Here is a 26,075-nt window from a genome sequence, read left to right on the forward strand (position 1 = left end):
GGTCCTACTGTAACATTTATTTAAAAAAATTGACAACTCAGGGCTGGGTGTGGTGGCTCACGCCTATAATCCCAGCACTTTGGGAGGCCGAGGCGGGCGTATCACTTGAGGTCAGGAGTTCGAGATCAGTCTAGCCAAACCCCGTCTCTACTAAAAAAATACAAAAATTAGCTGGGCATGGTGGCACGTGCCTGTAATCCCAGCTACTTGGGAGGCTGAGGTGCGAGAATTGCCTCAACCCGGGAGGTGGACGTTGCATTGAGCCGAGATTGTGCCACTGTACTCCAGCCTGGATGACAGAATGAGACTCTGTCTTAAAAAAAAAAAATTGACAACTCAGGGTCTTGGAATAATTAATTAATATTTTTTGCTATTAGAAGATTATGTTCATTAAATATTTTGGGTAGTATTCTGTTATTCTATCCTTTTAAGCTATTTGTTTAAGCCTCAGATGTAAAAAAGGATCACTTGCAATTCACACTTCTGGTTTAACACACAGTTTTTGCTAGTGCTTCTTTTCCCTGCCCACAGGCCCAGTTTGATATCTCTGTGGCCAGTGAGATTATGGCTGTGCTGGCTCTCACCACTTCTCTAGAAGACATGAGAGAGAGACTGGGAAAAATGGTGGTGGCATCCAGTAAGAAAGGGGAGCCCGTCAGTGCCGAAGATCTGGTGGGTACCCAGGCATGCCAGGCTTGGCGACATCTGTATCTGTTGTCCTAGGGTCTTTCAGCAGTTATTAATAACAGAATTTAACGCTGTACTTAAGACATTGCAATTAACTCATCAGTTTAATCCTATTTTGCTAATTGCAAGATAATTATGAAATGTTTAAAAAGTACATCAGAGTGAGTAATAGGTGGTATGCTTTACTAATAGATCACAAGTCCAGGTGATTTGAGTAACATCTTCATCCTGTGGGCATCTCTAAAAGTGGGCGTATGACTTCAATTTGCAGAGAACATCAAGAGTACCATTGCTTTATCTTTGTTGCTAGTTAGTTCAGCTACACTTTGATGGCTTAATAGAGTGACCTGATGTTAAAAGTTGGTATTGAACTCTTGCGTAATATTGCAGTTTCAGCTTTGGAAGACACATATTGAGTTTGGTATTTATAGAAATGTCTGCCCAGATACCAGAGTTACAAATAACTGAGTACTCTAGGAACAAGCATTGCCATGCTTTAACCGAGTCTAGAATGGATTTCTCACATCAGTCAGCAGCAGAGCTTGATAAAGATGCTTGTTTCCAGAGTCACATGTTTTTCCAGAAATTACATGTGAATGTCATTTTTATTCTATCTGGCAACTTTGGCTGGGCGCGGTGGCTCACGCCTGCAATCCCAGCACTTTGGGAGGCCGAGGCGGGTGGATCACAAGGTCAGGAGATCGAGACCATCCTGGCTAACACAGTGAAACCCTGTCTCTACTAAAAATACAAAAAAATTAGCTGGGCGTGGTGGCGGGTGCCTGTAGTCGCAGCTACTTGAGAGACTGAGGCAGGAGAATGGCATGAACCCAGGAGGCAGAGCTTGCAGTGAGTCGAGATTGCGCCACTGCACTCCAGCCTGGGCAACAGAGCGAGACTGTGTCTCAAAAAATAAATAAATAAATAATTGGCAACTTCCTAGCATATCCAGAAAGAAACCATGAATGGTCTGATTCAGGTGAAAGTATCAGTTGGTCCAAGATGGCTAACATGGGTAAGCCTAGAATGTCAAATATTGGTTTCAGAAGGTTGGGTTTTTTTGCTGGTGGGAGTTCATGCTGCACACATTTGTTTCGTAGGGGGTGAGTGGTGCATTGACAGTGCTTATGAAGGACGCAATCAAGCCCAATCTCATGCAGACATTGGAGGTGAGCAGAGTGACTCCTGCCTTCTTGAATTGGTTTTGGACAGTCAGAGCAGAGTGGTTATAAAGCACACTTAACCTGGGTAGTCGAGACCTTCTCCACTTGCTCATCTCTTTCTTCTCATTCTTCCTCACACCTGTGACTGGGAGGTTACTAAAATAAAAGAGATGACTTTGTATTTTCCCTCTGGGAAGTATTTTTCCTTCTGATTCTAAATCAATTCCATATTCTTGAATGTATGATCCCACTTTGAAGCAGGATTGGCAACTCAGCTCACGGTGTCCTGGTTTCCACAGGGCACTCCAGTGTTTGTCCATGCTGGCCCGTTTGCCAACATCGCACACGGCAATTCCTCCATCCTTGCAGACCGGATCGCACTGAAGCTTGTTGGACCAGAAGGGTTTGTAGGTTAGTGTTTTTGCAAAACCAGTGAATAGACTGTATATTTCTTTTAACATCAGGGGAATTGGGATGACATTTTTACTGTTGCTTTCCTCCTTACAGTGACGGAAGCGGGATTTGGAGCAGACATTGGAATGGAAAAGTTTTTTAACATCAAATGCCGGTATTCCGGCCTCCGCCCTCACGTGGTGGTGCTTGTTGCCACTGTCAGAGCTCTCAAGATGCACGGGGGCGGCCCCACGGTGAGCAGTGGGTTGAAGTGTCTGATTATCAGCAGTGTGCTGACGGCCGAAAGGAAGTTGGATGACTTCTGCCTGTTTCTTCATTGAGCTGCTTTTATCCTCGTGATTAATAGGCAGCAAAAGCAAGGGATGGGCAGACAGCCCTTGTGTTGGCTGCCTTATCACTCACAGGCACTGTCAGCGCTCAGCATTTTAAGAGGGCCAAAATCGGCTGCCTACCTTTCGGAGGACATCTGACAACATCTAAACCCCTCCAAGGACGTGTGCTTGGCTAGCCCCACAAAAAACTGTTTTACGTTCAGACTGTTCTTTTTAAATCTGCATCCCTCTGTATAGTGACACTGGCAACCAGCCACCCAAACCAGTTAGCTGAGACAGAGGTCAGCCCCGTCTTGAGTAGTTCATGCTGGACAGGGCCTCCACACCCTAGGGAGGCAGCAGGGGAGAGGAGAATGACAGATCTGCCCAGGGCTGCCCTGGTAACAGAGAAACAGGTGGAGACTGGCTCATCCTCACCTCCAGCCTGAATTTTGTATTTCTCTGAATTCTTACTGCTTTGAAATTCCTACTACTCTACTTTTTATCCTAGTATTTTAACACCTTTTCTTTAGGTCCTACATGAAAAGGCATGGTGCTAGTTTTCTGAAATCATTTGAAAAACTATTAAATTCCTGTCCACCAGGAGCTTGTATTGTAACTTAGGAAATAAGGCTTCCTTCACCTACAGGATAAAAATCAAATTTCTTTTGGTCAGGGTTTGTTCTAATGTAGCAGTTCTCTGTTTTGGCCTCAGAACCTCTTTACACTCTTGACAGTTATTGAGGGCCTAAAAGAGCTTTTGTTCATGTGGGTTATAGCTATTGATATTTACCACATTAGAAATTCAAACTGAATTACATGTTAACATAAATAACTTTGTAAACATGAAAATGCACTATCTTTTCCCAACAAAATTTAGGCATTGTCCATTTTTCAGATCTTCTCTGGGTCCGGCTTAATTGAAGATAGCACTTAATCTGTTGTGACATCACATGTCTCATAACATTTGGAAAAGTCCATTATATGCTCAATGAGAGGATGATAATGAGAATAAAAGGGCCATAAGATGTTATGGAATCTTATGGAAATAGTTTTGACCTCATGGAGCCCTTCAAAGGATTGGGTCCCCAGAGCACACTGGGAATGCTGCCATAACAACCCCAGCACCCCATCCAGTCTTAATTATCCCTGAGTGCCAAAGGCACTCCCAACCCAGCACACCCCTTTCTGCTAGTAGCGCAGAATAGACTCCCTTTTTTTTCCCCAGTCACAACTAACATTCCTCTCTCTTACACCCCTCACTCACCCTCACACCATCGCACCTCCTTTCCTTGCTTCCTCCTGACCTCACAGTCAGGATAATGTCCTATAATGCTGTGCATGGAGGGGAACATTTGCACATATGGCTCTGTCAAGGGAGTAGGCGTCCTGCTCCCATTACCTTACTGACGGGAAGCTACGTGTAAGGTCCTTGCTTCTTGCTATGCCTCCTCATGACCCCTTCTGGAGTTGTAGCATCATGGTCTCACTGCAGTGGGAGAGGACGGAGCTTCCTAATCACTATCCACTGCCCATGGTGGGGCCCATGAAATGGACACCTTCACCCACTTGCTCAATTCTGTGGATGCAACAGGGCTGAGCCATGGCATAGATCAAGACTGGGGGCCGGGGGGCGTTGAGGGGGAGGGTGGCACCAGACATCTCCATCCTTTAGATACACTCTATAAAAGAGAAAGAAAATCCTTCTGTATTGTTTTCCCTCTTGTTTGTATTGACCCTACACCATGGTTCAGCTCCACCAATGCTGGGTTGGCATTGTGGACCAGCTCATGAAACCACAGCAGGGCTCATCACAGGCTCCATCGACAGACATCCCAGGATGACTTCCGCAGGCCCGACCGCTTCCTCTTTCCCCACACTGCCCTTGATTCCCAACCCCACTGCTATGGCCTTCACTCGATGAGTCACTGCATCTGCCTAGGGTACACCCCTTTCCACTTCTCCCACCATCGATCCGGTCCTTCTCACCTGCTTAATTCAGGTCATAGAGGTCTTCCACGCTGCTCAAAGCAGTCGTTTTTGTTCTGTGCTGTGTGATTGGTCACATGCCCTAAGTCCTTAGGGCAGGAAATAATCTTATACTACTGTACAGTCTGCAAGCATTGCAGCCTCTTGCCTTTAACACATGACAAGCACCGTTTTAAGCTAGGAGATTTAAATAGGAAATGCCTCTGACTCTGTTTCTTTTCCTTCCAGGTCACTGCTGGACTGCCTCTTCCCAAGGCTTACATAGAGGAGGTAACCTCAGTTATTTCTTATCACGTGTCCTAGAAAGCACCACACTTTGAATCAGCATTTCTCCACCTGGCCCGTGTGGAAATGAATGGGTTATTGCTGTGACCCAGGGTGCAGGGTGCCAAAAGGCCTGCAGTGTGCTGAGTAGTTACATTAAATGAGTAGATAGGGAAGATGGGCCTCACAAAACAGAATTGTCCTACATAGGGTGTCAATAAGCCACTGCCCTAGACCAGTGGTTGCTGCTCAACAGCTGATTTTGACCCCGGGGACATTTGGCAATGTCTAGAGACTTTTTTTATTATTACAACTGGAGGTGAGGAGTGCTACTAGGATCTAGTGGGTAGAAACAGGGATGCTGGCTAAACATCCTTTAATGCACAGGATAGCCCCCTACAACGTTATCCAGCTCAAATGTCGGGAGTGTGAGGCTGAGGAACCCTGTCCTAGACTAATAGCAGTTCCCTTCCATTGTCTTCCCTGCATTGGCTGGGTAAGTTCCAAATGCCGTTCAGATCAGAAACAAGTAGAGACCTTTTTTGAAATGGCTTCTCCTCTCCAGATTTAAATCGATATTAAAGGGCCAAGATACATGGTCAGGATTCTGGTGGTTTTTCTAGACAAAGCTTCCTGGATATTTATAGCATCAAACAGGAAGCTAGAGAACAACTGTGAGCTCAAACCTTTTCATATTTATGTCATTTACCATCAAAGAAACATCTCTGAAGCCAGTTTGGGGTGGTTACAGGAGAGACAGGCCATCATATAAGGTGGCAAGGTCACCTGCTGTCACTGCTAATTCAATTTTTCTGCCTTTTTGGAAGGCTTTTAAATTATCAAGCAATACAGGGTCAGCAGTGTTCAGGCCCCAAATGAAGTATTTCAAAACTGGCTAGAAAAAAATTGAGTCTGCCTGTCATCTGAGTTATGGTTTGCCTTTTATGGTCATTTGTCTGATTCATGCGTAGGAGGGGAATTCACAGTTCTGGCCCTCCTGCCACCCCACAGCCTTTCCTGTGTCTAATTACAGTGACTGCCCCTAGCTGGCCCAGCTGGTGTCTTCATTTAAGAAATTCTGCTTATTTAAAACTGTTCTTGATCAGCCTTACATATTAATTGGTTTTCATGTAAAGAATTAGCAGTGTTCTTTAGAAGCTCAAATAAATCATAATCTCAGTTTTCAATTATTAAAGGAAAAAAAGCATAAATCATTTATAATGAATCAGTTGTTTTCCACCTTTTATCCTACCCATTTCTGCTTTTTTGGTATCCACAAATATTACTGCTGGGTTTTGCTCATGATTCAGTATATGTATTTTTATAAGACTCTTTTATTTTTAAAATATTTAATGTATTGTTAAGCCTACAATAGTAATATACCCTTTGTAAAAAATAATAAACAAACATTACAAGAATATAATATATGTGAGTTGAGTCCCCTTAACAGTTCAGAGCATATTTCTCAACATTTAAAAAATTATCATGAATTATACGCATGTATTTTTGTTTGTCCTAAAATGGAATAATTAAGCTCTCCATGGTTTTGCACCTTTAGTACGTCTTGGACAGGTTCCATGTTAACACAGATGGGTCTCACTTTCATAACATCTGCATGATAAATATTCATTGAGTGTATGTATTGTAATTCATTGGCCCAGTCCCCCTTGGAGGAGGTTTATGTTTATAATTTTCCAATGCTACAAGCAGGGCTGCAGTAAACATACTTAAAGGTACATTTCCTTAATGGCTTCCCTTTAGTTTGTAGTACTTGGTTTTTTTGTTTGTTTGTTTGTTTGTTTTTTGAGATGGAGTCTCGCTGTGTCACCCAGACTGGAGTGCAGTGGCGCCATCTCGGCTCACTGCAAGCTCCGCCTCACGGGTTCACACCATTCTCCTGCCTCAGCCTCCCAAGTAGCTGGGACTACAGGTGTCTGCCACCACGTCCGGCTAATTTTTTTGTATTTTTATTAGAGACGGGGCTTCACCATGTTAGCCAGGATGGTCTCGATCTCCTGACCGCGTGAGCTGCCGCGCCTGGCTGGTTTTTGGTTTTTTTTGATGGACAGGGTCTCACTCTGTCACCTAGGCTGGAGTGTAGAGGCGTGATCATAGCTGCAGCCTCTAACTCTTGGGCTCAAGCAGTCTTCCTGCTTCAGCCTCCCAACTAGCTGGAAGAACAGGAACATGCCACCACACCAGGCTAGTTTTTTAATTTTTCGTAGAGACAGGGTCTCCCTATGTTGCCCAGGCAGGCTGGTGTCGAACACCTGGGCTCAAGTGATCCTCCAATCTCAGCCTGCCAAAGTACTGGGATTACAGGTGTGAGCTACCACATCCAGCTCGGTTTTTTTTTTTTTTTTTGAGATGGAGTCTTGCTCTTTCGCCAGGCTGGAGTGCAGTGGTGTAATCTCGGCTCACTGCAACCTCCGCCTCTGGGGTTCAAGTGATTCTCCTCCCTCAGTCTCCCAAGTAGCTGGGATTAGAGGTGCCCACCAGCACACCTAGCTAATGTTTATATTTTTAGTAGATACGTGGTTTCACAGTGTTGGCCAGTATAGTCTCAATCTCTGGACCTTGTGATCCACCCACTTCATCCCCCTCAAAGTGCTGGGATGACAGGTGTGAGCCACCCCACCAGACCCAGCCTTTTTTTTTTTTTTTTTTTTTTTAATTAACTTTTCAGTTGTGGAGACAGGGTCTTGTTATGTTTCTTAGGCTCGTCTCAAACTCCTGGGCTCAAGTGGATTCTCCTGCCTTGGCCTCCCAAAGTCCTGGGATTACAAGTGTGAGCCACTGGGCCCAGCCACTGGCCTGATTCCTAAAGACAGTATTTATCTTATTTCTTGCCCTCATTCACAGCCGAGTTCATTAAAACCTTTGAAAACATCGCTGCTTACTTCATATTTCCTGGCAGTATTTACGGCAGCCATGTAACGAATACCTCTTCTGTGCCAGCCACTATGTTGTTAGACTCTGTCTTCTGATGGAAGGGTCTGTGCTGTGCCGAGTAGAGTCAATTTGTATTATCATACCCCTACGAATACATAAAATCTAAAAACACAATTTGTAAATATAATTTGGGTAAGGGTAACTAACTCCTTTCAAACAGTAAATAAGCTATAATGTTATGGCATAATGACAGCAAATATACCAGCACTTTTTTTCTCGAAGGCTGGGAAACAAGCAGAGCTCCACTCTAGTGTCATAGGCTGGAGTGAAAGCTGCAGTCCTCCATAGCATCCACTCACAGCACTGGAAGAAATGCACCAAGGGACCTTCTCTTCTTTCTTGGCCTCCTTGTCCTGACAGTGAGTGGCTGCTGGCTCAAGGAGGTTGTTTGCCTTTGAAGAAGAACCTGCAGTGGTTTGCAACTCTCTGATCTCGTAGACCTTTCACTGTTGTTTTTATAGAACCTGGAGCTGGTTGAAAAAGGCTTCAGTAACTTGAAGAAACAAATTGAAAATGCCAGAATGTTTGGAATTCCAGTAGTAGTGGCCGTGAATGCATTCAAGTAAGTGTAGAGTGTAAGAGAAAAGGATGAATGTGGAAAATCTTCTGGAGCTGATTGTACAGCACTGCTTTTAGCTTTATTTTGTTTTTCAGTTACTGCTATTAGTTATAGCCTGTGGTTTTAGCCAGCACCATGACAGGCACTGCGTACGTCACAGCGGGCTCACCACCTCACCCACCGAGGGTCCCAAAGTCAGATTCAGCTCCTGTGGGCCCTTTTTCTTTCCACTGGGGGAAGTAACACACAAGCCTGAAGTTCGGTGTTCCTTTTTCAACTTTAGAGGCCTTTTATGCTAACAGAAGGTCATAGGCCTATAGTGTTCCATTATTTTACTCATCTGGTGGGATGTTGTCTTGACAAAGAATTGGGCATATTACACTGGAAGGGGTCATGCAAGAACTTGTGTGGGTTGTTTAGGTATTGCACTGGTGGTCAGGGTTTTGTTATAATGGCCTCACCACAGTAGAATGGGAAGCAAAATTCTTCTTTTTTTTTGAGACCGAGTCTCTCTCTATCGCCCAGGCTGGAGTGCAGTGGCACGATCTCCGCTCACTGCAAGCTCCGCTTCCCAGGTTCACGCCATTCTCCTGCTTCAGCCTCCCAAGTAGCTGGGACTACGGGCGCCTGCCACCACGCCTGGCTAATTTTTTGCATTTTTAGTAGAGATGGGGTTTCACCGTGTTAGCCAGGATGGTCTCGATCTCCTGACCTCGTGATCCTCCCACCTCAGGCTCCCAAAGTGCTGGGATTACAGGCATAAGCCACCGCGCCCAGCCAGCAGAATTCTTAAAAGCTAATATTTACTGATTCCTTGTGGAGTGCTGGGAATTTTCCAAGTACTTTACGTGAATTTACCATCTGAGTCTCATGATGTCCCAATGAAATAAGTGCTGTGATTATTCTCATATTACCCAGGTGGAAATTGAAGCACATAAAGCTTAGGTAACTGGCCAAAAGTTACCAGCTCGTAAGTTTCAGACCTGAGATTCAAACCCAGGCTGAATTTCTTAGTTAATGTTTGTTTATCAGTGGGTGATTCACATGAGGTTTAATGGCAAAAAGAAGACAGACTCTGTCTCTCCAGCTATTTTCCATGCTTTCATATGAAGTGCTTCCTTTACAGGACAGACACAGAGGCTGAGCTGGACCTCATCAGCCGCCTTTCCAGAGAACATGGGGCTTTTGATGCCGTGAAGTGCACTCACTGGGCAGAAGGGGGCAAGGGTGCCTTAGCCCTGGCTCAGGCCGTCCAGAGAGCAGCACAAGCACCCAGCAGCTTCCAGCTCCTTTATGACCTCAAGGTGGGTGATTTGCTGTTTGCAAAAACAAGAAAAAAGACGGAAAGGGCACAGTGAGGTTTCTGTGTGGCTACTTCTATTAGAGCCCCATGCTTCGCAGCTTCAGCCTTGTGGTTTGATTCCCACATAGGTGAGTTACCCAACCACAGCCTGGACTATGACCTGTAGGCAGCCTTCTTTTTATTTCTGAGACAGAGTCTTGCTCTTTTGCCCAGGCTAGAGTACAGAGGCATGATCTCAACTCACTGCAACTTCTGCCTCCTGGGGTAAAGTGATTCTCCTGCCTCAGCCTCCCGAGTAGGTGGGATTACCGGCGTCTGCCACCGTGCCCGGCTAATTTTTAAATTTTTTTAGTAGAAACGGGGTTTCACCATCTTGGCCAGGCTGGTCTCGAACTCCTGACCTCGTGATCCACCCACCTCAGCCTCCCAAAGTGCTGGGATTACAGGCGTGAGCCACTGCGTCCGCCCAGACAGCCTTCTTATAAACATATGCCATTGCTCACTTACAGAGAGGATTTAAGCAGGAATACCCCAGGGTGGCGGGGGAACCGTTGCTCATATCCTAACTTTGAAAAGGGTCAAAGTACAGGTGGCAGAAGAGAAGGTTACGTATAGACCAAATATGTAATTCACTGTAGCCTTTAACACAAGGCACCAACCATGTGGCAGATTGGTAAGGGGCTGCATCGAGCTTACAAAATTTTTCTGATGGCTTTTCAGTAAAGGGGGAAAGAAGTGGGCCCCCAGGCTCACTTCTCAGTAAGGTGCTGCCTCAATTTCAGGGCCCTCACATGCAAAACCAAAGTACTCCAGGAAGCTTCATCATTTTTTCCATCACTAAGCAAATTAAATTACACCTGGTCTAAGTAGAGCCCTGTTTACTCTATGATACAATAAAGTTAATTCAGGAAAAGGTTTTTCTTATTATAGGGTTGTGTTTTGTTTTCATTTATCTGTCCAATGTATTTCAGGATGTGATTTGACATAAAGTAGTATGGAAAAAACAATTGGAAACTTTGTTACGAATATGAGATATATGCTGTAGTTAATTTTCCTATTCTCTAGGCTAGTTTTTGGCTTGGTTTTTTTGTGTGTTTGTTTTTTGTTTTAAGACAGTGTCTTGCTCTGTTGCTCAGGCTGGAGTGCTGTGGTACAATCATGGCACACTGCAGCCTCAACCTCCTGGGCCCAAGTGGTCCTCCCACCTCAGCCTCCTGAGTAGGTGGGACCACAGACATGTACTACCAAGCCTGGCTAATTTGTTTTATTGGCCGGGCGCAGTGGCTCACCCCTGTAATCCCAGCACTTTGGGAGGCCGAGGCGGGTGGATCACCTAAGGTCAGGAGTTGGAGACCAGCCTGGCCAACATGGTGAAACCCCATCTCTACTAAAAATAAAAAAAATTAGCTGGGGCTGGAAGGTTGAGGCAGGAGAATCGCTTGAACCTGGGAGGTGGAGGTTGCAATGAGCTGAGATTGCACCACTGCACGCACTCTAGCCTGGGCAACAAGTGCGAAACTTCGTCTCAAAAAAAAAAAGTTTGTTTTATTTTATTTTTCTTGTAGTGACTGGGTCTCCCTATATTGCTCAGGCTGGTCTTGAACTCCTGGGCTTAAGTGATCCTCTTGCCTCAGCCTCCCAAAGTGCTGGGATTATAGGCATGAGCCACTGTGCCTGGCCTGGCTTGGTTTTTAATAGATAATCATAGACTTTCAAAAATAGCCCTGAAAAACCAGAAGGAATAAACTTATTACTCTTGAGTTTTAGTGTTCTCTTATTTCTCTTTGCTTCTTGCAGATATAATACACTTACAGTTAATTAACATTGACATTGATATTCTCCTGTTGAGCTTTGGTTTTATAGACAAGTTTTAAAATCTGTTCAGCAATCATCTTTTTAGAAAAATGCCATAAACCCAAATTTGTACACAAACGCAAAGCATTTATAGGCACCCTCTCCACGCTCCCATGCATAGCACCCAAGACTGGAAACCCAGTCCTTGAAAACCAGCAGGAGACCTGGAAGAGCAGGGACATATGGACTTTAGAACCCATTTCTACTTGCAACTTTTATCCATTCTGGCAAACAGGAGGCTGCCACTTTTTGTCTTACTCAGCGTCTGCTAGTCTTAAATCACCCTTCAACCAAAGTGCTTTTGCTTCAGAAGTTCTAAATGTGCCTTGGCATTTATAGAGCTCCAGTTATGAGATGCATATGAAAATAATCTGTTTCATCTTTAAAGTCCTTATTGAAGATTCACTTTATTCATGTCCATTATACAAAGCCCCTTCATAAATTATCACTATTTAGTTCAAAAGGGAATTTTTGTTTTTATAGATATAGATTATTGCTCCTTTTAAAAACAAAACTTGGCTGGGCGCCGTGGTCACGCCTGTAATCCCAGCACTTTGGGAGGCTGAGGCAGTGGATCACCTAAGGTCAGGAGTTCGAGACCAGCCTGACCAAAATGGTGAAACTCCGTCTCTACTAAAAATATAAAATTAGCCAAGCGTGGTAGCACACGCCTGTGATCCCAGCTACTTGGGAAGCTGAGGCAGGAGAATCGCTTGAACCCAGGAGGCAGAGCTTGCAGTGAGCTGAGATGACGCCATTTCACTCCAGCCTGGGCAACGAGTGCAAAACTCTGTCTCAAATAAATAAATAAATAAATAAATAAATAAATAAATAAATAAAAACTTGCCTAATATGTTCTTTTAGCTTTAGTTGCTAGGGAGTATAAAGCCAGATATATTGCCTAATTTTTGTAATTTGCTCATCCAAATTACCCATGAGTAGCTTTCCTTCTCATTTCCTTTAGGCAACCTCTCCCTATGCTGTTCTCTCTGAATCTTAATGCCCTGAACTAGTCTACACAGCATTTAAGAAACCAGCTCCACTTCTCTGAAGGCTTTGCCCCAGAGGAAACAGCTCATGGGACTGAGCCCTCACCAGCCAGACCATTGGTCTCTGTCCACTGCACTGTTTGCCTCAGGTGCCACAGAAAGTAGACACACCCAATGTGTGTTGATCATGTAAATCACTGGGTTGTTTTTTCCAATACCTAGGTGATTTTGCTTTTATGATTATTTCCTAATTCCTGGTGTTTGCACTTAATCAATTGTGTTAAGGGTAGCATCTGCCTCTCATATACAAACTGGGAATTATGTAGATGGACATTGGTTGTCTTATTTCATAAACAGTGTCCCCAGATCTGGTTTGACAGGACTGATCTCCAGTATTAGAACACCTACTTTTTAATTTTTATTATTTAAAAATTTTTATTTTTTAAAGAGACAGAGTGTTGCCATGTTGCCCAGGCTGGTTTCAAACTCCTAGGCTCAAGTGATCCTCCTGCCTTGGCCTCCTCCCAAAGTGCTGGGATTATAGGGATGAGCCACCATACCCAGCCTGAACATCTACCTTTTATTTATGAAGAAATAATTATTCTTGGGTAGTCAGCAATACTGTTTATGATGTACTTAGCAAGAGATTTTAAATATGTACTTACATAAAACCTTAATATATGTTAATGCATGTGTGTATCTATATCTATATATATAATATATGTATGTGTATATATACGTATGCATATATAGATATAAAAACTTTACCTCTGTGGGACATTTTCACTTATAAAATCTGAGGCTTGATACTAAAAGAAAGTGTTCCTGGCCGGGCGAGGTGGCTCACACCTATAATCCCAGCACTTTGGGACGCCAAGGCGGGCAGATCACCTGAGGTTGGGAGTTCGAGACCAGCCTGACCAACATGGAGAAACTCTGTCTCTACTAAAAATACAAAATTAGCTGGGCTTGGTGGTGCATTCCAGTAATACCAGCTACTCGGGAGGCTGAGGCAGGCGAATCGCTTGAACCCAGGAGGCAGAGGTTGCAGTGAACTGAGATCGCGCCATTGCACTCCAGCCTGGCTGGAATTGCATCTCAAAAAAAAAAAAAAAAGGAAAGAGAAAGTGTTCTTAACCCAATCAACCTCAAACTATTTGCATATATATATATTTATATAAAAACCATCTTCTGCCCCTTTTAGGGACTCTGACCTAGAATGTGGCTATGTCCTGGTTAAATGTCCTCACATGTGTCCAGTCATGGTGTCACCATCTCTTTCTTGTGCTGTAGCTCCCAGTCGAGGATAAAATCAGGATCATTGCACAGAAGATCTATGGAGCAGATGACATTGAATTACTCCCCGAAGCTCAACACAAAGCTGAAGTCTACACAAAGCAGGTAGATTTTTGGTTAGTTTGTCCTTTCAACTCTTTGCAAAGCAGGCCTGGAGTCACAATCTCTGGGTCCTCCCAACCCTGGCAAGTACCCATTGCTTCACTTCTGTGGGTGGCAGCCTTCTCTCCTCTGAAATTCTGGGTTTGGATTAGGCGGCACAGTCCCTGGTTCTTTATTTACCCATAGGCGGTATATGAATGTGTAGAAATCCATGAGGAAATACAGAATGTCTTACCAAAATATTGAGAATGTCTCCAGTTTTTGTTTTTTTGTTTGAGACAAGGTCTGGCTCCATTGCCCAGGCTAGAGTGCAGTGGTACAATTTCAGCTCACTGCAGCCTCTGACTCCTAGGCTCAAGCAATCCTCCCACCTCAGCCTCCTGAGTAGCTGGGCCTATAGGCACGCACCACCACACCTGGCTAATTTTTGTGTTTTTTGTAGGGATGGAGTTTCGCCATGTTGCCCAGGCTGGTCTCGAACTCCTAGGCTCAAGCAGTCCACCCGTCTCAGTCTCCCAAAGTGCTGGAATTTACAGTCATGAGCCACTGCACCTGACCCTCTCCAATTTTATTCTCATATCTACTCCAAACTGTTATTTTAAATTGGTTTTATGTTATTTCCATAGATGGAAATAAAATATTCACTTGTGGACTACAGTTGTGAGTACATAACTCCCTCACTCAACAGAGTTCTTTTTTTTGTTTTTTGGCATAATAAATAAGCTGGAGGACAGCAAGGTAGAGATGTATATAAAGGGAGTTGGATGTTTCAAATAAATGGAAGGAAGAATCCATGTAATCACAGGGCCCAGATGGTCACTGCTGTGTTGTCATCTTTTCATTTGTCTTCCCTTCTTTCCCCAGGGCTTTGGGAATCTCCCCATCTGCATGGCTAAAACACACTTGTCTTTGTCTCACAACCCAGAGCAAAAAGGTGTCCCTACAGGCTTCGTTCTGCCCATTCGCGACATCCGCGCCAGCGTCGGGGCTGGTTTTCTGTACCCCTTAGTAGGAACGGTAAGTGTGTGCTGCAAGGGAGGAGCGGGCGCATCTGCACTTCTTGTCTGAAGTGTGTTGCTGAAACCATCAAGCAAATGCCAAGTGAGCAGAGTTCGCTGCCCAGAAGAAAGTTTGGAATCACGCCTATTATGATTGCTGTGGATCATAAGCTATAAAGCAGGACCTATATAGCTCTTGCTGTGGACTGTCTTGGTGTCAATTCAAGAATGATGCCATGACTACTCATACTGAATAAAAAATTCTGTTTCCCAGGGGCAGTATGCCCTTCACTGAATCTAGGATGATCCCAGTTGATAGGCTGGGGTAGTGCTAACATAATCACAGTTAATGTTTATTGGGAGCCTTACATAGATTAACTCAGTCCCCCAACAGCCCTAGGAGGTAGGGACAGAGGTTTTATACCCCCAGGGTCTTGCTGACAGGCCTAGAACTTATGCCTGAAATTCAGCGGGTTTATTATTTTTGAGTAAGGAATTTCCCCATTAAAAAATGCAAATGGGACCCTTGAGATATGAAAGGTGAGGTTGCTTATTTACACTTCAAGGTGAACGAGGTATCCAGTGCTTTCTTATCTTACAGATTTTATGCATATTCAAGGAAGAATATTGCCAATTGGGAAACAGAGGGGAGGGATGCTTAAGGACATAATCATAGTTTGGGCTGACATTGTTCCAAGGTTAGCATGGATCCTGAATCTAGGTTATCCCCTAAATCTGCCCCGTATCCTATATCTACAGATTATACTGCCATGCAATATAGGATTGAAATATTAAACTAAACCAACACACATGGAAAAGAAACCAACATATCTCCTTTTAGATTTATGTCATTCTTTCAGTATGGTAAGAAAGTGGTAGGAGGTGGCATTATAGAGTTGAAAACATAGGACATTAGAGCTGAATCCATTTTCACCTCCAGATCTTGGCCTTGGGCAAATTATGAAAGGTGAGAGCCCTGCTGCCCTCAGTTCACACTGTAGGGCAACATTATCACATCACAGTGGTGCTTAGCACAAATGCCTGCATCTCACTGCCTCCTTAGCCCTCTAGAGAGCAGGAGGCTGAGCTTTGCTATGATGTACATCAGTCTCCAGGATTTGTAGAAATCCCCTTTGGTAGGAATGTTCCACCATTTTTTCCCAGCACCTTGAATACTGCAGAAATATGTGGTGGTCTTTTTGGAGAAGTTGTCAGCAACTACCAGCTGAAAGAGGCGTAGCTGTACTCTTTCTTGTCACTTTTGATCTTCACATGAAGAGAAGGATAACAGTAGAGGTGAAAGCAAATCTGGAAGCAGTCAGGCCAGTAAGAGTCAGGCTGTAAGGTGGAGAGAGACACAGCCTGCCCAACTCAAGACTTTCTCATTTAGAACAAAGTATGCGTCAGAGGCCTTCAACTTTAAGTTGGACCAAGATGTTTCCACACATGATCAAATGGTTTAATCACTATTCTAACACCCTCCAGTTGCCGTTGAGGCCTTAACAGGACTCAGATTATTTGAATATTTTCTATATTAATTCAAAGTGTGATGGCTTCTTTTCAGAACTTTATATCTAAGTTCATACAAGTGTGTACACATAATATTTTCTTTTTTTGTATATTTTCTGATTATCAGTGACCAGTGTTTAGGAGGGAAAATCCTCTTGAGGAACGAGTGAAAATATCAAAAATCCTACTCATCACTGTTTGGGAACCATCTTTAGGGTTTTCTGCTGACATGTACATGTATGTCTACAACAATGGGCATGTGTCTTTTATCTTTATAATGTCATCTTCTGGTTTTTCTGCTGGGTCTAAGGACCCATCCTTTCCTTTCTCCTACTTGTCTCACACCTAGCACCTCCTTACGTCTTACACGATATGAGAATATAAACCAGTTGTCAGATCCCTGTAATGTTTTGGGGAATATTGACTGGTACTCAGAAGTCAGTCAGAATGAGGTTTTCTAAAGTATTGATGATGTTTTGTGTTACAGAAGATGACTCATTCTTTTTTAATAACCTTTTTATAGTTAAGTTTTAGAAGTAACCTAAGCTGTTTTCCTGTCTAGATTTAATTTGGAACTTGTGTGTATTCATTATATAGGACATTGTTACAGATAAAAATATACTGAGTTTTCACTTGCAAGCCATACATATTTGCATCTAAGTAGAAATTTGTCAAAGCTGAGTCTTTAGAAAAGCAGTGAGTACAAATATAATTTGTAAGCATTACAAGTTTAGTTTTAGAAGGCCATTTTGGGCCAGTAAGAATAGTGATTATAAAACCGTCTAGATTATGTACAAAAGTGTCTTGGCCCAAGTTAAAGGATACTAACTCCTACCGTCGTGTTGCTGAAGCAAAAATCACATGGGCAGCTCAGCTAGCAAGACTGAATAAAACAAAATTTAAAAGCAGACAAGCCCCGCACCTCCTTTTGGTCTTGCAAAGTGTGAGCTGAGGAGGTGAGTGAGCAACTCCTGCACTCCCCAGCACTCATGCGTGTAAGGTGAAAGTGGAAACACCTCCTGCTACTGCTTGTGACCACATGGAAGATGACCGCGAAGGCTGGCATTTGGTTTGCAGAAGGACATGAGGAATCAGTTTCTTTTTTTTTTTTTTTTTGAGATGGAGTCTCGCTCTGTCACCCAGGCTGAAGTGCAGTGGCGCAATCTCAGCTCACGGCAACCTCTGCCTCCCAGGTTCAAACAACTCTCCTGCCTCAGCCTCCCGAGTAGCTGGGATTACAGGGACACGCCACCATGCCCAGCTAATTTTTGTATTTTTAGTAGAGACCGGATTTCACCATGTTGGTCAGGCTGGTCTTGAATTCCTGAACTTGGGTGATCCACCTGCCTCGGCCTCCCAAAGTGCTGGGATTATAGGCATGAGCCACCATGCCCGCCTGGGATCAGTTTCTAAGTCTGAGTTTTTTAACAGGATTAGTGACTTTATTTTTAATATGTAACAAGAAGAGTACCCACTTTATTGACAACTATAAAATGATGTTCTATCTTTGTGCCTTGGGCTTTCTTTCTGAAGGAAAAGTGAAAGTAAAGATGACTTTACGTTTATTTTAGACATGGCCTCGCTCTGTCGCCCAGGCAATGGGATGATCATGGCTTACTGCGGCCTCAACCTCCTAGCCTCAAGCAGTCCTCCTGCCTTAGCATCCCAAGTAGCTGGAACTACAGGCACATGCCATCATACCCAGCTAATTTTTTATTTTCTGTAGAGGTGGGGGTCTCACTATGTTGCCCAGGGTGGTTTAGAACTCCTGGCCTCAAGTGTTCCTCACCTCAACCTGGTATTACAGGCGTGAGCCACTGTGCCCAGCTTTAGTTTATTTGTATTGCTTTTTTACATCCTAGATGAGCACAATGCCTGGACTCCCCACCCGGCCCTGTTTTTATGATATTGATTTGGACCCTGAAACAGAACAGGTGAATGGATTATTCTAAACAGGTAAGTTGTTACTGGGTAAGAATTTTGCTTTTTTCCTTATGTAGCTTATTTATGAATTATAGAGCTCAAACTGACGCTACAAAAAATCACATTCTAATGCTTTCAAAACATTTCTTTTCAGACTTCCCTGAGGGGAGAGGGGATAGGAATGAGAGTTGGCAATAACCAATGAGTTGAAATATTTATATTTCTTTTTTTTTTTAAGATTTTTTTTTTTTTTTTTTGGAGACGGAGTCTCGCTCTGCCACCCAGGCTGGAGTGCAGTGGCCGGATCTCAGCTCACTGCAAGCTCCGCCTCCCGGGTTCACGCCATTCTCCTGCCTCAGCCTCCCGAGTAGCTGGGACTACAGGCGCCTGCCACCTCGCCCGGCTAGTTTTTTGTAGTTTTTAGTAGAGATGGGGTTTCACAGTGTCAGCCAGGATGGTCTCGATCTCCTGACCTCGTGATCCGCCCGTCTCGGCCTCCCAAAGTGCTGGGATTACAGGCTTGAGCCACCGCGCCCGGCCGAAATATTTATATTTCAACGCATTTTTGGAAGAAGTGCAGCATGGCTTGTCACAGGTTGACAGTGTAGGGGAGAAAACTGCTGTCCAATAAACTACAGAGGAAACTACAGGAGGCATTAGACTCCCTCTGCTGAAGCCCCAGGAGGCTTGGGGTTCAGAGTTGATGACACATTGCAGGTCAGGAACAGCTGACGGTCTATATACTCTGAATAGGGAGTTAGAAGGCAAGAGTTAGTAAATGTCTTAGGAAGTATAATAGAAAAGAGAAGGAAACAGGACCAATCTGGAAGTTCTTAGGGCCTTAGGTGAAAGGGCCCTGAGTACCGACTACAGTGAGTGACGTTGCATTGTTTGATATTTTTGAAATTTCAACAGGACGTGTCTCTCCTTAGGCAGGTCCTTGGGGCTGAAGAAGCAAGCTGCAGTGTGCACTTATATTCCTAGACACGTCCTGTTGAAATTTCAAAAATGTCAAACATGAAAATCCCAACATCTTTCTCCAGAGAATAAAAAAGTGGCTTGCCTATGAAAAAAATGAGAACTAGACTTAACACCCGTCTTATTGGCAATAAGAAGCTTTTAGACAATGGAGGAGTGTCCTGTAAGGTCACAGGGAAGATGACTTTCAACATGTGCTCACACCTAACCGAATCTATCTGGATGTTTTCAGACATGTGAGGGTTTGCTGCCCCACATCTCTTCCTAAGAAGTTATTTAGCAATGTACTTAGCAAAATGAGGAATTAACCAAGAAAAAAGGAAGACACGAGTTTTGGGAAACTGAAGCCTCATTTGCACATTAGTGAAGGGGCATTCTGATAAGCATACAAATGACCTAGAGTTACAAATCCAGTGTGGAACAGGATGGGGAAGCACCTGAGAAAAACTAGAAAAAGCTAGAAAAGACAAGGATATCAAATGGTCATAGTACAAAACAAAAGCTCTTGCATTATTTGAGAAAGTTAAGGTCCAAGTAGAAGCAAACTGTAGTTTGATGCTAAAACACTATTCAAATCCATTTATGGACATGTCCTAGAAGAGCTGGTGGTGGGAAAGGATGTAAATGTTAACAACTTTGGCAATGTGAGTGGGTAATGGTGCAGTATGGAAGGAACAGGAAACATTTCAGTGCTTAGAGAAAACATTATTTCTTGTTTGTTTTTCCTTCCAGATCCTCATCCATCTTCAAGAAGCTACTTTGAAAGTCTGGCCAGTGTCTATTCAGGCCCACTGGGAGTTAGGAAGTATAAGGAAGCCAAGAGAAGTCAGCCCCTGCCCAGAAACTAATAGTAGGAGTTTCCCCGGAAGTCATTTTCAGCCTTAATTCTCATCATGTATAAATTAACTTAAATCATGCACATGTCTATTTACTTTAGTGACGTTCCACAGAATAAAAGGAAATAATTTTGCCATCTTGGTGTTGCAATATGAATTACAGCCTTAACAGACTGTGCCACAGGTCTCTGCCGTCCTTTGTGAGCTCATTTGTCAGGTAGACCCTTGGGCTGAAGATACAAGTTGCAGTGTGCCCTTTATGATACTGTTGTGTTTAGAGGGAAATGTATGCATGCTTGTGTATTTCTGAGAGGACACACAATTCAGGGGACCTCCTGAGAGGGTCGGGTTGGAAGCTAATGACTTACCTTTTTATCTTATACCTTTCTATGTTGTTGAATTTTGTTTTTCTACCCTGAGGAAGTATTGCTTATACAAGTTTTTGCCTGAACTTCCTTGGAATTCCCATTTCTGTCACAGCTTTAGCACTCTATGTTTAGAGTTCTCAAGAAGGATGGTCATACAGCACCAGCCTTAGGTGAGCCTCTATTCTGTTGGTGCAGCAAGTATTCATTGAGTTTCTTCTAAATGCCTGGGCTCTACCCTTCCCTACAGACTTTCTTTTTTTTCTTTTTTTCTTTTCTTCTTCTTTTTTTTTTTTTTTTTTTTTGAGACAGAGTCTCACGCTGTGTCACCCAGGCTGGAGTGCGGTGGTGCGATCTCGGCTCACTGCAAGCTCTGCCTCCCGGGTTCACGCCATTCTCCTGCCTCAGCCTCCGAGTAGCTGGGACTACAGGCGCCCGCCACCACGCCCGGCTAGTTTTTTGTATTTTCAGTAGAGACAGGGTTTCACCGTGTTAGCCAGGATGGTCTTGATCTCCTGACCTTGTGATCCACCCGCCTCGGCCTCCCAAAGTGCTGGGATTACAGGCTTGAGCCACCGCGCCCGGCCTCTTTTTTTTTTTGAGACGGTGTCTCTGTCACCCAGGCTGGAGTGCAGTGGCACAATCTCGGCTCACTGCAACCTCCATCTCCTGGGTTCAAGCGATTCTCCTGCCTCAGCCTCCCAAGTAGCTGGGATTATAGGCATGAGCCGCCATGTCTGACCTAGACTTTCTTTTTCCTAAAACATTAGGTTGGTAAAAACCACAATTACTTTTGCACCAACCTAGTATTTTTTTTCCTCCTCTTCTGGCTGGGCGTGGTGGTGGCTCATGCCCATAATCCCAGGACTTTGGGAGGCCTACGTGGGCGGATCACTTGAGGTCCAGAGTTCAAGACCAGCTTGACCAACATGGTAAAACCCTGTCTCTACCAAAAATACAAAAATTAGCTGGGTGTGGTGGCAGGCACCTATAATCCCAGCTACTTGGGAGGCTGAGGCACGAGAATTGCTTGAACCCAAGAGTCAGAGGCTGTAGTAAGCTAGGATCATGCTGCTACACTCCAACCTGGGAGACAGAGCTAGACTCTGTCTAAAAAAATAAAAGAAAATATTTTTCCTTCTCTTCTTGTTCTTTATCTTCTATCTCTGTTCTTCCTCTCCCATTTGTTTCCTTCCCTTTTCCCCTCTGCCTTCCTCCACTGGATCCTTCCAGAGTATGCTGCATGTCACTGGTGCCAGTGCTAAACCCTGCTGATGTTGGCAGAGCAGTATTTTTCCCAGTGACCTTGGTTTTATTATTTTTAATTCCCTAGGTCCACATCAATGTTGTAATACAGTCAATTTTACAGTCCACAGAAATGATAGCAGTGCCTTGAGAGGCATATGGCAAAGGGGTCACAATGCAGAGCCCCAGCTCTGTGGCGCAGAGCCTCACCCACCTCCCTGCCTCCACATCCTCACCATGGAAATAGGAGCACTGTTGGTACCTACCTCGTGAGGGCGGTTCTGGAATTACTCAAACACATCATCTAAGATGCTTTGTACAGGGCCCGGCACATTGTAAGCACTTGTCAGTTCCTGTTGCAAAGCATCATCCAGGCCCTGTTTGCACAGTTAATTGCTTCTGGTACTTTTTTTTTTCTGGTGGGGGTGACAAGAGTCGTGCTTTGTTGCCCAGGCTGGAGTGTAGTGATCTCGGCTCACTGCAACCTCTGCCTCCCAGGTTCAAGTGATTCTCCCGCCTTAGCCTCCCAAGTATCTGGGATTACAGGTTCGCACCACCATGCCTGGCTAACTTTTTGTATTTTCAGTAGAGATGGGGTTTTGCCATGTTGGCCAGGCTAGTCTCAAACTCCTGGCCTCAAGTGATCCTCCCACCTTGGCCTCCCAAAGTGCTGGGATTACAGGCGTGAGCCACTGTGCCCGACTGCTTTCTAGTACATCTCTTAAATGTCCTATGAAACTTCACCTGGAATGGGATTTGCTGGGAATTAATTTTATAGACAAGGGAAGGATGCAGTCTTGTTAGATATGGTGACTTAAAGATCATCTTAAAGGATTTAGGTTTTCTTATATTGCCAAAAACCACGTGGGTTTAAATCCTCAATACTGGTAGGGGCTGGGCATGGTGGCTCACACCTGTAATCCCACCACACTCAGCTGAGTTTTGGAGTTTTGTTTTTTGTAGAGATGGGGTCTCACTGTCTTGTCCAGGCTGCTGAGGCAGGAGGATCACTTGAGCCCAGGAGTTCAAGACTAACCTGGACAAGTCAGACCCCATCTCTACAAAAAACAAAACCCCAAAATTCAGCTGAGTGTGTGGTGCACGCTTGTAGTCCTAGCTGCTTGGGAGACTGATGTGAGAGGTTTGCTTGAGCCCAGGAGTTGGAGGCCACAGTGAGCTATGACTGAGCCATTGCACTCCAGCCTGCACAACAAAGCAAGACCCTCTGTCAAAATAAAAAAGAACTATAGAAGCACTCGTGCTTGGGGTAACTATTAGCATGTGCTGGCAGAGAAGGTCTAGTGCCTTCACCTTGGTGCTAAGAGTCCCTCCAGAGAGTGCCTTCCCCGTGCCCTTTCTCTTCTCTGGGCTGCTAATGCCTTCCTTCCCCATATTAGTAATATTACTGATAAACAAATTGTGCATTCTGTGATCTCACTTCAGAGACTGTTTCTGTGCATTGAAGATGTACATACAGTCTTAATTCAAAAGAGATAACATTCATGTGCTGCCACATTAAACAGATTGCAACAGTATTACTACTGAGTTTGTGTTGACTCTGTGCACCCTCATGGTGCCCAGGAACAGATGAAACCACCAGAGACTTGGAGCCTCAGGTTCATTCAATGGCATCCCAGGGAACGGGGTTGAAGGGCTTACTCCCAGAAGGCCTCTGAAATGTAAGAGCTATTAACAAGGAGTTGTAAGTCATTTTTGGTAGCTATAGGCCCAGGCAGTGGGTAGGTAGAGGTCAAGATGGGAGAAATGGTAAGATCAGTAGAGTATTGTTCAGATAAATATGTAAGCTATTTTATTGGCACACTGTATCTGGTGATATTAACATGATAAGCTATAGTCTGGATACCAATTTCTCATCAGATTGGAGAAATATATTTATAGCCTATTTCCTGTTATATAATGAAAAGCTACTAATGGGGTAGTAGACAATGATATGGGTAATAGCTTAAACAGCCTTCGTTGTCACTTACCTGAATTCAGGAATGACAGGTTTCTTTCATGCATGAGGTACTGGATACATTAAACACACACACATACAGATATAGCAGAGTTCTAGTCATATCCTAAAGAAAAACCATGGTGCGCTATGTTATAGTGTGTGAGTGACTCTGTGTGTGTATGTGTGTTGGTGGAGGTCAGGGATGACTTGTTTGTAATATACCTTAAGGAAGTCTGTCTGAATTTGCCCTTTAAATACTAAATTAATTCACCTCTTACCTCAAACTGCCTTTCAGTTCCCTTTTACTAATTCTGTTTAAAAGAAAGCCAAGTGAAGGCCGGGCGTGGTGGCTCACACTTGTAATCTTAGCACTTCAGGAGATCAAGGCAGGAGAATTGCTCAGGAGTTCAAGACCTGAGCTCAGGAGTTCAAGACCAGCCTGGGCAACATAGGGAGACCCCCATCTCTACAAAGAAAAAAAAGAAGAACCTGGGCATGTGGTCGCATACCTGTGGTCCCAGCTGCATGGGAGGCTGAGGTGGGAGGATTGCTTGAGCCAGGGATTGTACCACTGCACTCCAGCCTGGGCAACAGAGCAAGACCCTGTCTCAAATAAAAATAAGACAGCTATTCTACCCTGTCTTCACTTAAATAAGCTCATCTTATTTTTTGCCTGAAACTCTTGCAAACTCCCAGGACTGCTAGTTTTGAGATACCTTGGATCTCAATAAAGAATAGTTCTCAATTGCTTATGAGTATAATGTATTTCTTTTGGCTTAAAGTTCAACACTGGCAACAAGTAGGGCTAACAACCCATAGAGAGATACGAAGACCATTTCTGTAGGCGTGTTTGCTGAGTGAAGAAGGCTGACTGAATTTTTTTTTTTTTTTCTTTTGAGACAGGGTCTCACTTTGTTGCCCAGGCTGGCGTGCAGTGGTATAGTAGTGGCTTACAGCAGCCTTGACCTTCTGGGCCCAAGTGATCCTCCCATCTCAGCCTCCTGAGCTCCTGAGTAACTGGGACCATAGGTGCACCACCATGCCCAGCTAATTTTTAAATTTTTTTTGTCTCCCTATGTTGCCAAGGCTGGTCTCAAACTCTTGGACTCAAGCCATCCTCCTGCCTTGGCTTCCCAAAGTGCCGGGATTACAGGTGTGAGCCACTGCACCCGGCCCCGAATTCTTAATTACAACTAAACTAGATGCTTGTGGATTTTCCTGTTTTACAACTCTTGCCTCTTTTATCTGTAAATTTAAGATCTTGACAGTTTGTTTATATTTGGCTTTGCTTTTGTGTCCCAAGAGTTCTTTCCGTGATAAGCCTATGTGGAAACTATGGAACCTTACAAATATAAAACATTTCCAAAAAAACATACAAAAATGGACACCTGACATCTACACTCCCTAAGATCGTGATCCTCTTGAAGAAAGGAGATGAACGCGGCTGCTTTTCAGTAGTTCTTCACTGCACCTTACCAGGTTCTTCATCTGGATGCTATGCTGTGAGGGCCTGAGGAGCAGGCTGGGATTGTGATGGATCCTACTGGATTTTACAGCTGGAGCTCCCAGGAATGCCCTCATAGGGAATGTCCTGAAGGGAATCATGGGTAACTTGTAAGCTACCTCAACTTATTTTTGGAACTATGTAAGATATAAGATGGATGGAGCTGGGTTGCTGTGCCTTTCTCGCCTTGTCCGCATAGAGATGCAGCTGCTCCTGCAGGCCAAAGTTCTGCACGAATCACCTCCACCTGCTTCCCACTGGGAGACAAAGGTCTGAGAGCCTGTTTAGCGATGAACCACGATGATCTTTTTTTTTTTTTTTTTTTGAGACGGAGTCTCGCTGTGTCGCCCAGGCTGGAGTGCAGTGGCCGGATCTCAGCTCACTGCAAGCTCCGCCTCCCGGGTTTACGCCATTCTCCTGCCTCAGCCTCCCGAGTAGCTGGGACTACAGGCGCCCACCACCTCGCCCGGCTACTTTTTTTTTGTATTTTTTTTTTTTTTTTTTTTTTTTTTTTTTTTTTGAGACGGAGTCTCGCTGTGTCGCCCAGGCTGGAGTGCAGTGGCGCGATCTCGGCTCACTGCAAGCTCCGCCTCCCGGGTTCACGCCATTCTCCTGCCTCAGCCTCCGAGTAGCTGGGACTACAGGCGCCCGCCACCACGCCCGGCTAGTTTTTTGTATTTTTAGTAGAGACGGGGTTTCACCGTGTTAGCCAGGATGGTCTCGATCTCCTGACCTCGTGATCCACCCGCCTCGGCCTCCCAAAGTGCTGGGATTACAGGCTTGAGCCACCGCGCCCGGCTGTATTTTTTAGTAGAGACGGGGTTTCACCGTGTTAGCCAGGATGGTCTCAATCTCCTGACCTCGTGATCCGCCCGTC

At 44.4% G+C, this 26,075-nt stretch overlaps 1 protein-coding gene across 1 annotated transcript in view; it reads left to right on the forward strand.

Moving 5' to 3' along the window:
* MTHFD1 (methylenetetrahydrofolate dehydrogenase, cyclohydrolase and formyltetrahydrofolate synthetase 1) overlaps window positions 1–20,264 on the forward strand; it is a 74,029-nt gene extending 53,765 nt beyond the window's left edge. The window contains 11 exon segments of the mRNA XM_077941126.1: window positions 532–672; window positions 1,788–1,856; window positions 2,150–2,261; window positions 2,358–2,497; window positions 4,793–4,834; window positions 8,242–8,342; window positions 9,466–9,643; window positions 13,779–13,886; window positions 14,748–14,900; window positions 20,024–20,130; window positions 20,132–20,264. Coding sequence (XP_077797252.1) covers window positions 532–672; window positions 1,788–1,856; window positions 2,150–2,261; window positions 2,358–2,497; window positions 4,793–4,834; window positions 8,242–8,342; window positions 9,466–9,643; window positions 13,779–13,886; window positions 14,748–14,900; window positions 20,024–20,130; window positions 20,132–20,192 — 1,212 coding nt within the window. The 3' untranslated portion in view covers window positions 20,193–20,264.
* Window positions 20,265–26,075: the final 5,811 nt, after the last annotated feature.

Source organism: Macaca mulatta, chromosome 7, assembly GCF_049350105.2.
Source record: "Macaca mulatta isolate MMU2019108-1 chromosome 7, T2T-MMU8v2.0, whole genome shotgun sequence".
NCBI classification, from domain to species: Eukaryota; Metazoa; Chordata; class Mammalia; order Primates; family Cercopithecidae; genus Macaca; species Macaca mulatta.